We start from the raw sequence: 13,679 nt of genomic DNA on the forward strand, positions 1-13,679 counted from the left end.
ACACAAAGAAATCCGGCTCCAAAATGAGCTGAATGCTGCTACCGGTAACCACATTAGGCATTCATTGTTAAAAAAAAAAAAAAAAAAAAAAAATTTAACATGTCTAATGTTTACACAGCTTATCTATGGCCAATACTTATGAGGAACATGAAACAATTTTTTCTTTCGTCATTCAAATAGAGCATACAAATTAAAGCAATTTACTTCTATTGTGTAATTTGCTTAATTCTCTTGGCATCTTTTGTTGAAGGAGCAACAATTCACTACTAGCTAGCTGAAAGCCAATGACAGGAGGCATATATTTGCAGCCACCAATCAGCAGCCTCTAAGCCTACCTAGGTATGTTTTTCAACAAAATATACAAACAGAACAGTAAATTAGATTAAATAAAAGAAATTGGAAAGTTAGTTAAAATTGCATGCTCTTTCTGAAAAAAAAATGTGGGTTTAATGTCCCTTTAAAGGGCCATGATACCCAAATGTTGAAACACTTGAAAGTGATGCAGCATAGCTGTAAAAAGCGGACTAGAAAATATCACCTGAACATCTCTATGTAAAAAAGAAAGATATTTAACCTCAAAATGTCCTAAGTATTTAAATCCCATTGTAAAGGACTTTTAGCAGCAAATCAGTATGTCTGTCCCAGGACAGCTAAGGGAGTGAGCTTCATGCACACTCATTTCCCTATTCAGTTTAAGGAAGTTTAGTATGAAATCTCATGTGATCACAGTAAAAGAGTTCATGACCTCAGCACTGCTGATGCCGATTGGCTGCTGTTCATTTCTTCATTATTTTTTTACCTGCAGATGGGCAGCAGCTGAAGTAAACTTTACACAGAACTTACTCTGCTGAGCTGAGGAGATTGTGGGGTAAAATATCTTCCTTTTTTACATATAGATGCTCAGGTGATATTTTCCTGTCAGCTTTTTACAGTTATACTGCATCAGTTTCAAGTGATTTAGCATATGAGTATTATGTCCCTTTAAGTATAGAAGCTTTCAGTGTAGCGAGGGATACCATAGGAAAAATAAGCAGTTTAAAATGCTAAAATAAAGTTAAAGGAGCTATTTATAAACAAACAATTTAATACTCTCCAGCAGGTAAAATAGATCAATGGGAACAAACTGGAGAAGTGGAGGAAACGTAAGTATACTGCCCCTTTAAAGTATATGGGGAACTATTGTAGATAAATCATTTTAAAAGCTTTCCTAAAGGATTGTAATAGAATCTATGAAACTGGAAGCTTAAGAAAACACTATCTTCTATTATCCCCCAACAGCAGGATGCTTCAAGGGACATTGTACAGTAAAATGTTCATCCCTTGAATGTGTTCAATTGTCAATTTTACAAACTTGAATTTATTAAAAATTGTTTGGTTACTGCCAATTTACCTTTATTGTGTTATTTGAAATATATGATTTTGTCTGTTGCAACAGCCACCTATACTGAAAATATCAAGGTTTGTATGCTCTGTAGAAAAGCTAAATAAACAGTAAATAAGTGCAAGTTATCCTCCTAGTTGAGATGGTAAAGATATAGATATTTAATCTGAAATAGCTGGTTATGCTTATTGAACTATCATAGCCTTAGGAGTCGATTTATCAAAGGCTTTCAGCAGCCTTCGACCCTCTACGACTGCAAGTTCTCACAAGCAGACCGCTGCTCCCCTAATCTCCCGCCACCTCTTAGGTGGCAAATTTCAATCTCCCCGGTGTCATCCGACCAGTGAGATTGACGGCTCCTGCCTGCGCGCGATTGGCTGTGGGTGGGCAGGGGGCGGCATTGCACAAGAGCGTAAAATTGTGTTCTGGTGCAATGCTGAATTCCTGCAGCGGAAATCAGCCCGCCAGAGGCGAGATGCTGCAGACAGGGGCGCGTATGTACATCCCTGTCCGCCGCAGCTTGATAGATTGACCCCATAATTAGCATTTCAATACCAACTATTGTACGGTGTACAGAAAAGAGATAACATGGTCAGGTATTTCTGCATTGTTAGCCCATTCAAAAAGTGTCATATATTTGAGAAAACCAGCTATTTCTAACAGAAAATTTAACATGAAAGAACAATTTCCCATACATTTAATACTCAGCAATAAGTATAACAAGTCATTTGTAACAAAGTAAGGGGAAACCAGGTTTACAGTACATTCTCTCAGTATGTATGAACCCATATAAATATTTATTTGGATGGTTCTATGTGTCTTACTAGCTGATAATAGCTTGGTTGTTAAGAGAGTGAGTTACCTGTGCTCAGTTAATAAAATAATTTTAGCATGTGGACCATTGGGGTAGTACAAGTTGCAAAATTCAAATTTGCTAGAAATTATTCAGTTTTTATGGTGTTTACACACACAATTCTATAGAGCTCAATGATTTAAAACTTTCAGTGCAAGACATAAAAATGGAGTAGTGAAATCACCACAGAAACCAGGATATATATGGGGATGTATGTAGAACCATATATACTAGAATCTTTGAAGGTACGGCTACCTGGCTGCTGGGATTCAATGAGCATCGTGCTGATGTATTACATTCAAATACTAACAAATGTGAGGGAACACAATGAGAAGTATATCACAAAATGTAAAGAGACGACATACTGCAATATAATAACTTTATTATTATTTTTGAGTTGACTGTCTCAGTACACACATCAGGAATTGTTCCATTAGGAGTAGACTATTAATATATCTGGAACTTGGGAGACCTGACTAGAAAAAGGTTTTACTTTGAGAACTTTTTAGCTTACAGTTTAAAGGGACTACTACACAGGATACTAAACAGTTTATCTTATTTTAACCCGTTCAGGACAGGGGCAAGTGTTGAAGATCAGTACAAAGCTCCGATAAACATTTGATGGAAAAAGGAAATCACTCAATCATTGATGCAATTAACGCTGGTATTATTTAAGATGGTGGACATTTCTAAAAAAATGACCACCATTCCGAACATGTGACCATATTTTTTTATTAATTTAAACACTATACATAGTAGAAATAGCCAAACTTCTGACTCTTTAATTCCAACAGAACATGCCTAGTTTCTTGACTAATATACATTTTTGCTATAATTAAGATCAATTTACACAATTAGTTCACAGGCCATAAGAATATACTTATGTCAAAATCTTGGATACTCCTAGCATTATATACATTTAATTATGGTGCATGCACAAAAATGAAAATGCTTATATATGGTACAAACATAGCTATAACAAATCTGAGTGTGAATTTATAATACCAACAATGTTACTGAAACCTAGAACTTTCAAATTTCAATCCCTTATATTTTAACACCGATAGCCTGCTAGCTGCAATAATTTGTAGACAATCCCTGCCATCTAAATCATGATGATATCTGAATATAACTGCAAACAAGTGACCATACAAAAAAACGAATGAATACACATTCTGTAAATCTCATCTGAAAAGCCACCAATACAACATCTGCCTTTGTAACTACATTCTGCTGGCTCAGACATCAGCCATCTACAGTAAAACAATTATCAATCAGATACAGACAGTAAAACATTTTCACCCACAAATAATATTTCATTAGTAGTAATAAAATCTTTTAGTTGTGTGACAAGTTAGTCTAAGGAAAAAGTGGAAATATATTTACAGTGACTTTAGGAGCTGTAGATTAAAACCACACAACAAGCAGTATATTACATTATTTTTATCATTAGTGATGTCAATAGCTGGGCTTTTAGACTTTTTTTAGTATAACTATAATAAACATTTTTGTATGAAAAATGCAAAAGTGATTTCAGTTTAAATGCAATCACATAGGATAACTCTAAAATCTGACAAGAAGCTGGATTTATTTGAGGAATAAAGGAAACATGAAATGTTTAAAATTTTGATGTAGTAGCACTGAAGTATAAATAAAAGTTTTGAAGAATTAAAAATACACCAGCATAATGCTTACGGTTTTCTTCTCCACTCAAATTATTTATGGGAATTAACTCTCAAGTACTGTAAATTTGTCCTTATAATATTGTATTCATCCCTTTAAACAAACATGTACATTTGAAAATGTATTACATGCTGCTTTTGCAGATTCCCCACACTATATATCCATAGTTTGAAAAAGCACCTGATTATACAGACTTCTACAACCCTAGTGAGTGCAAGGCTTGACAAACACAGGAGCCAGGGAGCTATAGGTTACTAGAATTTTACCCCAAGCTCCTAACTTAGGCATAGTTTCCATTGCGGTTGGAAACTGGTGGTTTAACATTCATCTCCATTAAAGTCTTTGGAGAATTTATAAGCTAACACCAGTTTCCAAACTTTACCACCTCAATGGAAACTAGGCTTTATTGGGTTATTCTCCATATATCTATATACAAATACCACTGCCTGGCTCCTAAATTTTAAACAGATTTGTCAACTCCCGCCCTAGCGTAACATACAATTGCTTTTCCTGTAAAGGGACATTAAACACTTTGAGATGTTAAAATAAAATGAATGATACATAGATTTTATATCTCTCTGTCTATAAACACACAAACACTCTGCAATATAATTTAGTTATTTTGTCCCCCTTTCCTCTAATACCATTCTGAAATTGTGAGCTTTTCAGTTCCTGTTAGAAATGGAAGTGCAGAACACTTATATGCCACTCAATCATTGGCTGCACACTTTAAGTGACCTATTTATAACTGTCTCGAATTGGCAACAGCAAAGAAGGTAACCTAATTTACAACATGGCAGCTCCCATTGCTTTAGACACTAAAAGATTACACACTTATTTTGTCAATATTGAAAAAAAGCTAATAAAACTTTTAAAAAATACATCTACATGGAATGTCAGTTCTTTGTCAGCTTCTTGTTTACATAGCCTTTCCAAAATCAGTACCAATGGGAATATAACAAGCAAAAGCAGCTATTGCAAATGACTAAATAAAAATGTAAAAGGATATATTTGTAAACAATTTAAGAAAAATTACAGCAGGTAAAATGTGTCACCGGGAACACATTAAAGGGGAGAAAATTACACAGTACACATTTCTTTTAATAAAGCTCTCGCTTTCTGGTGTCAGGCTACATTTAAAGTCTATTTGACATCACTATTTTATAAACCAATGGATTACAACAATTTTTCTCTCTTCTTTGGACACCTGTGAATTCCAATTAAAATACAAACCGATGTTGAGATACTGTAGATGAGAAAGGATCTCTAATAAAAAAAAAAAAAAAAAAACCTACATTTAACTAATATCACATTTTGTGTCTCACTAAAAACTTTTAATCAAACAAAAGGCAATATGTGATTTTCCACACAGTTCAGTGCCAAATGAGGTCTAAACTGGTGGACAGTCGGTGGTCTAGATAATAACATAAAAAAAAAGTTTTGTTTTTTAAATGCTCGTATTTATTAATTGTTTTACCTATCAAACACAATGAGTGTGTTGTAGAATTTCATAAGCTGTTCTTTCACAGCATTACACACAGAGTGCTTTGCATTTTGCATTATGTACTATGTGAAAAATGAAAATTTTCAGAAAAATTGTAAGAAAAAATAAATACAGAGGGGAGCACTCTTATAAATTGAATGTAATTCTGTTACATTGAGGACATAAAATGCAGTGTATGTAAAAGTATTATGCTTGAAATAAAAGTAGAGCTTATTCAGTAAATAATAAACTTAATTTGCTTTTAAAATCTTTATTTAGTACAAAAGGAACTACAGGTCAGGATATATTCAGGGCAAGTGAACTTTAAGGAACCTCCTTTTGGCAGTACACGAGAACAAGCAACCGCTCCCCAAGCAAATTGAAAAACCAAAGAAGAAAACCCACCAAAAGAACATTATTTTGCCCCCTTTAATCCTCCTCCTGATTCACAATACCAAACAGAAAGGCACACACCAGGCCCCTAAAGGGGTGTTTAGAAAGGCCCCCTTAGTCCAGTTTTATTAAAGTGTCTATTTCAGAAGAAGGCACTTTAATAAGAGAATTGGAATACCCGCCTGGCTGTCAAGCTGACAGCCGGGAGGGCTTTCTCCCACAGACCCCGATATTTAAAACGTCTCTGTGGAGGCGAGATACTCTAAAATTATCTTCCAGGACTGCGAGACCCCTAGTGAAATTTTGAAAAGGCAGATTTTGATTAACTTCTCCAAGGGGCGTTCCCTGCATTTCTGTATGTGAATGGGAGACATGCCCAGTGCAATGTAGCACTGCATAACATGACAGTTCTGCTGCATTTACACTTCATTACATTTTAGTACATTTAAACTTTAAATTTTTTATTTTTAAAATTATTTTGTATACAGCACTGTATTTTATTGTGATTTTACAAATTCCGATTAGGTCTTCACAGTTTCTGTGTAACAAATAATTAGGCTCATACTTTGTATGTATGTGTATATCTTACAAATTAGATTAAACTTTGCACATGTCTTATTTAAATTAAGCAAGGGAACGAAGAAAAATTAATAGGAGTAAATTAGAAAGTTGCATAAAATTACGTTCTACCATAATCATTGAAGAAAGAATTTGTCTTTAGTAACCCTCTAACTGCAATAATACTCAAAAGACCCAATCTGAACTGTATAGGAACATAAAATACACTGCACCAAAACTCATTTCATGTGTTACTATATTGCACTGGGCTTGTCTCTCTGCTTCACATACATAAAAAGAGAGAAAGATCTCGCTGTCCTGTAGAGTTCCTCTCTTTTTCTTTTGAAAATTCAATGAGTTTAACCGTTGTGAAGTTTGAACTACAAATTCTCTCTAAGCTGGAGAATCTTTGAATATCAGGGCCTCATTATGAGAGAACTATAGTTCTCTTGTAGTGTTTATTTTTTTATATTATTATTATTATTATTATTATTATTATTATTATGAAGCATTGGACAATGCTTCCCTATAAAAAGAATCTGATTGGAAGACTGATAGCAATATATATTGCTTTTGCAAGAGCTTGATCAGCTTTTTCCTGATTTTCAGGTGCCATCCGATCTATAAATTAAAGGGACACTAAACCCAAATGTATTCTTTCATGATTCAGATAGAGCATGCCATTTTAAGCAACTTTCTAATTTACTCCTATTATGAATTTTTCTTTGTTCTCTTGCTATTTTTATTTAAAAAGCAGGAATGTGATGCATAGGAGTTGGCACGTTTTTTGGTTGAGAACCTGGGTTATGCTTGCTTATTGGTGAGTAAATGTAAGCCTCCAATAAGCAAGCACTATCCATGGTGCTGAACCTAAAATGGGCTGGCTGATAAGATTTACATTTCTGCTTTTAAAATAAATAGAGCAAGAAAATGAAGAAAAATTGATAATAGGAGTAAATTAGAAAGTTGCTTAAAATGTCATGCTCTATCTGAAGCATGAAAGAAAAAATTTGGGTTCAGTGTCCCTTTAAGGAATTTTTTTAGAAGCAGTTGTTTTGCAACACTTTCTTACTTGAAGATACTGCTGGTGGAGACGCCCTTTGTGATGATGCAGCCGTTACAGAAGGATCAGAAAGAGTGTTTCTAGAATAGGTACAGTGAAGGCAAAAGCTACTTGCAGAATTCAGAGGAATATAAACTCGTAGTTTTCAATTAAGGCCTACCTGAGGACACAGAAACAAGATGGAGCCCAGAAGCAAAAAAAAAACAAAAAAACAACCTTTTGCCCATGCAGTGCCCCTAGACACAGAAATTCACATTTTTCTCTTTTTTAAGAATAAGATCCTCAGTATTTTCTTGGTATTGAAATTGTATTCAGGGATTTGCCTATCTTCAGGGTACGCTAATTGCAATAATTTGAGACGTTACATAAAGTGTCAAGCCTTTATCTTATATAGATTTTAGAAATTATATTGGAGGTTTAAATAATATTGGAGAATTAAATATATGAACACCATGTCATAAACATTAATTATCATTGCAAAAGAAAATATTCCATACAACATTTTGTTTTTGATTTTTTGGGGATGGGGATTCCCAAATTTTCTGTTCGTTTTTTTTTCCAGGGCCTTCCCATCTCTAGCAGTGACAAAAAGTATCACAGTTCTGTTTACCTGGATTTTGATACAGAAAGCAATGATATAACAGCAACTACAATTGTTTTTGGAAATTAGTTTATAGTGTACTTAAGTGATATAACATTGTTCTTATTTGCAAGTCCTTACTTAGAATTTAAATTTGATTTGGGCCTAGAAATGTACATAATGTATTATGATTGCTAAATGTCTCTTCTGAGCATGGCTTATCTCCTTTTAAAGGAGTAGTATTTTTTTATACCTCAATGTATTACTGCATAATTCTGTTCAGGTATTTGTAATACAGAGTTACAAATGAATATTACTATAGTTACAAAAAAAATGAAAATATTTTCACTAGTCTCAGGCTAGAAAAATGTTTTTCCTTCTAGCAATTAACAAATGAGGCATTTTCCTGTATTTCTACGGACTAATTACATTTTGCATTGACAGGTAAACTTTCACCTCTGAATGTTAAAAACCTACATTCAAAGTACAGAAATTAATATAAATGAACATGCCCAGATAGTACACGATAGACAGATTTCCTCTAAAAGCTGGACCATGGAAAATGCTATCATGAGCAGCAATGTCATTTGTGTTTTAGATTATTTTCTCCAAATTCCCAGAGCAAGTCAAAAACCTTGATTTAATTAAGTAAGCTGCTACATTTCCATACAGCATGTAAGTGTGGCCCAAACATCGAATAGATTAGTGTGCTTATACATGCTTCATTTGTTGCTTTATATTGAGGTCTAGAGAAAATACAATATTTTATATGAAAAAAATGAAACTTTTTTTTACCAGTGCTAAAAATGTTTGCTCTGCAGTGTCTCCAAAAAAAAGTTTACATTAAACATTAATGCTCTTCTCTTACCAACCTTTATCTATACATAATGTTTGCACAAACAACCCCTTAAAGGGACACTGAACCCAATTTTTTTCTTTCGTGATTCAGATAGAGCATGCAATTTTAAGCAACTTTCTAATTTACTACTGTTATCAATTTTTCTTCGTTCTCTTCCTATCTTTATTTGATAAAGAAGGCAACTAAGTTTTTTGGGGGTTTCAGAACTCTGGACAGCACTTTTTTATTGGTGGATGAATTTATCCACCAATCAGCAAGGACAACCTAGGTTGTTAACCAAAAATGGGCCGGCATCTAAACTTACATTCTTGCATTTCAAATAAAGATACCAAGAGAATGAAGACAATTTGATAATAGGAGTAAATTAGAAAGTTGCTTAAAATGTCATGCTCTATCGGAATCTCGAAAGAAAAAATTTGTGTTCAGTGTCCCTTTAACTAAATGGATGTACCCGGACGTATGCTGTCATAAGGGTGTTCCAGGGCTTTAAAGGACCAGTAAATACAGTAGATTTTGCATAATCAACAAATGTGCGATAAAAGACAATGCAATAGCACTTAGTCAGAACTTAAAATGAGAGGAAGATTATTTTCTGCTAAATTTCAAAGTTGTGTATTTCCACTCCCCCTGTATCTTGTAACAGCCATCAGCCAATCACAAATGCATACATGTATATTTTGTGAATTCTTGCACATGCTCAGGAGCTGGTGACTCAAAAAATGTAAATATAAAAACAGACTGTGCACATTTTGTTAATGAAGTAAATTGGAAAGTTGTTTAAAACTGCTGCTCTATCTGAATAACGAAAGTTTAATTTAAACTTGAGTGTCCCTTTAAGTATGTCTCAACTGTCCGCCAGATCTACACTGTTAAAACCCTCTTAGTGCAAGATTGCCAATGTACAGAGCAACTAAAAGGTTAAAGTAAAAAAGACAGGCCTCCTTATATTAACTAGACTAATAACAATAGTATTAAGCAAAAGAATATTCTGTTATAAAAGGACTTAAAGGGACATAACGGCACAGAAAAAAAAATATCATGGGGCCAAATTATCAAGCTCCAAATCTGCAGGGGGCAGCATTGCACAAGCAGTTCTGGTGAAATGTTTGTGCAATGTGAAATGCTGTCACCATTCACCGATATCCGTCAGACACAATACGCTACATTGTATCATGTCGGACAGACATTGATAAATTGGCCCCTATGTGTTAGGGTATTGTACCTTTGTTGCATATAACTGTGCATGTGTTACATATATATGTAATATCCGCTCCATAGTGGCAATACACTACGGGGACATTATACATAATCTGAAGAGCCAATGACAAGAGGTATGTGCATAGCTACCAGTTACCTCCAAGTAGTGCAATGTTGCTACTGAGTCTATATAAATGTGGTTTTCAACAATAGGTATCAAGAAAGAAAACCAAATTTTACTTTCACATCCCTTTAAGAAAAAAACAAATAGCAACTCTATTAAATCATACTGTAGAAATGCAGCTTATAAATATAATTACTAAAATGATCATAGAAAAACCTAATTTTTGTATTATTATAGGTTATTTGTAGAGTGACGGATTCTGCAGTGCTGAAGAATAAGAATAAAATTCAATCATTGTCAAAGAAAAATGTGTTGATGTGTGGAAAACAGATGAAAGTTTAAAATCTTTTGCAAAAAAAAAAAATATATATATATATATATATATATATATATATATATATGTTGCCAAAAACGTCTCACAAAAGTTAGAAATTACACAGTGAGCCTAATTTCAACAGTCTATTTACAATTGTCATGCAGAACAATTTTATATGCTCAGTTTCTCCCCTATCATATGAACGATAGGAATGATAAGGTCTCTTTAAAGCTCATGTTGATGAGATTCTATTGAACGGTTTCTACAACTTTTGTTCAGCAAATCTATTGCTCTTACCTCCATCCCTTTCTCTGACTCTGTGAATATGAACACCTTTGGCTTTGCCATGGCCCGCACTGTCACCATACTTGTTTTCAGGGCTGTCTGATCTTCGCATTTTATTTGGTGGTGAAGGATCTGTAGAATCTCGCATTTTGTCATGACGGTGATCACTGCTGCTGGGGTGACTCTTTGATGAATATTTAAGAGTCTGAAAATGAAGAGTTTAAAGAACAATCATAATGGATGATACAGATGTATCTTAACTCTAAGAAATACAGAAAAGTTAATACATAAACTAACTGCCTGTCACTAAGTGCTTGTTGCAAATACTGGGAAATAAAGTTTATTTACAAAGTTTTTAGAGTAAATTAAAATGATACATATCTATAAAAAATGATCTTGCACTCAGAAAGCAATAAATTATGCTGCAGTTGCTGTATCAACACTGAATATGATGATAATATATAAACTATAAAGTTCTTGTGTGGCATCAGTAGCAATCCTCTTTATCTGACAGATTCCCTTTTTTATGTTTGACAAACAGATAATTACTTCTTAGAGTAAACAACTGTTACTGAAGACTCCATCAATTCTTCTTTATACTAATGTGTAGCAGCATTTGAGTTCCTCAATTTCAAATATACAGGAATATTTACAAATGAAACTGCTGCACTTAACTTACAAATATTATACAAGGCAATCATTAGGTATAGTTTAATGCAGGGCTCGACAAACCCTTTAATGGGAAAAAGTAACCAGTGTTAAGTAAACAATCTTGCTAAGTGTACAAGAGAATGGTTGCACAGACGGGATTTCTGCATAACTATCATGTTTATGACACCTTACACTTATGCTATGCATTTGAAAACCATGTAACCTCTTTATAAACTATAAACCTCTTAAAGGGCCATAAAACCCAAATGTTTAAACACTTGAAAGTGATGCAGCATAGCTTTAAAAAGCTGACTAGATAATATCACCTGAACATCTCTATGTAAAAAAGAAAGATATTTTACCTCAAAAGTTCCTCAGTAGCCACATCCCATTGTAAATGATTTATAAGCAGCATATCAGTATGTCTGTCCCGGGACAGCCAAAGGGATGAGCCTCGTACACTCATGTTATTTCCCTATTCAGTGTAAGGAAGTTTATAATGAAATCTCATGAGTTAAGTCAAATCTCATGAGATCACAGTAAGAGAGTTCATGACCTCAGCACTGCTGATGCTGATTGGCTGCTGTTCATTTCTTCATTTTTTTTTTTTTTACCTGCAGCTGAGTATAACTTTTTATACAGAACTTACTCTGCTGAGCTGAGGAAATTGTGACTGAGGTAAAATATCTTCCTTTTTTACATAGAGATTCTCAGGTGATATTTTCCTGTCCGCTTTTTACAGTTATACTGCATCAGTTTCAAGTGATTTAGCATATGAGTTTTATGTCCCTTTAAAGTGACAGTAAAAGTAAATTTTCATTCTAAGCATGAAGCAAATCTGAAAATATAAGTAAATAGGAAAGTTGTTTATAATTGTATGTTGTATCTGAATCATGAAATACTTTGTTTTATGTCTCTTTAAGTCTTTATTGCAAATGGTTGTTTGTATAAAATGTAAATATGCTTCTGCATGCAATGTTTTACAGGAGTATTTCAGCTTCACTAAAAAAAAAAGTATATACAGGAAGTACTCATAGCAATGACAGCTAATAGCTACATATTCATGAAATACTAACTTTTTGCAGTTTGTACTAATTTTTAACAGGGAATGTTGATGGTAATTAACTGATAATTGGAAATGCCTGCAACTAGCTGGTGTTAGGCCGACAGTTGTTAATGTTGCAATTTTGTAAAGATTCCAAAATTTGATGTATGTCTCCAGTCATCAGTAATGGTAAATACTGGTTTTAATATAAACATATAAAAGGCTGCTAAATTAAAAATCGACTTAGAGAAGTCCCAGTGGGGGAACATTCACATTTACAACTAGTTACTGCATATTGTGTAAAAAAAAATAATATAACCATGACTGGTGTTGTAAGCCACGGGGTAAGGGAGTTACGTGTCAGTGCCTCTATTATTGGTTCGGGTGGGAAAACTCCCTAATGCTATAGATCGGTGCTGAGGCCTAGTACGACGGCTGAAGCCTGAGCTGTAGTAGCGGCTGCGCTCGCGATACCTGGTAGGGTTGTGAGTCCCTTCTGTCGTGACAGCTGCAAAACATAAAAGAAACAATTCAGTTAGATCGAGAAATAACTAAAATTGAGTTGCGGGGCTCTCTAAATAGATATCACTGGCCCTCGTACGCTTATTGGGGGTTCGCCACAAAAATGGCGGCTCCAGCAGAGGGGAGGAGATGGGGAAGAGGTAGAAAGCAAGCAAAATAATAATATTTTACCCATCACTGAGTCTCGGTTGTTTCCTTGCATACATTACCATCAATGCCGTGTGTGAGTGGGGTGTGGACGCGAGGGCTGTAATATTATGAACCCCACCACCGGCGGCGGTGGCTGCAGAGCCGGGGTTGAGGTGGAAACGAGTTTGTTAAGGTATTGCACTATTAAATTATTTCTTTAAGACTTTTAGTTAAAGTCAAAATTGACGATTTAATGGGGCTTGCGCCCGCGATCCATCTCCCCAATTCACACAGGCATAGACTGCACGACGCGAATGCGGCGGCGCGGACTATCGGGAACGCGCAGTATACTTTCCTGTCCCTGAACACCCAGAGCGCGCTTGCGCAACCCCGCCTTACTGTGCGCGTCACAAGACGTCTGTGCAACCCCGCCTCGATCTACGGAATATCTCGCATGCGCTCTAAGGCTTTATCCTATATGACAGCAGTTGTTACTGAGTGGCAGTGCTGACAGGACTTGGAGTATATAGCGTATTGATGTGTGTAGGTTTACATAT

General features: G+C 34.8%; 1 protein-coding gene across 1 annotated transcript in view; it reads right to left on the reverse strand.

Moving 5' to 3' along the window:
* The window catches only part of WAC (WW domain containing adaptor with coiled-coil), an 85,482-nt gene extending 72,015 nt beyond the window's left edge, over positions 1–13,467 (reverse strand). Inside the window, exons 1-3 of the mRNA XM_053715682.1 lie at positions 13,165–13,467; positions 12,946–12,979; positions 10,788–10,980 (exon numbers count right to left, since the gene is read on the reverse strand). Coding sequence (XP_053571657.1) covers positions 10,788–10,980; positions 12,946–12,979; positions 13,165–13,205 — 268 coding nt within the window. The 5' untranslated portion in view covers positions 13,206–13,467. The remainder of the gene's footprint in view (positions 1–10,787; positions 10,981–12,945; positions 12,980–13,164) is intronic.
* Between the last annotated feature and the right edge of the window lie 212 nt (positions 13,468–13,679).

The sequence above is a fragment of the Bombina bombina genome, chromosome 5 (assembly GCF_027579735.1).
Source record: "Bombina bombina isolate aBomBom1 chromosome 5, aBomBom1.pri, whole genome shotgun sequence".
NCBI classification, from domain to species: Eukaryota; Metazoa; Chordata; class Amphibia; order Anura; family Bombinatoridae; genus Bombina; species Bombina bombina.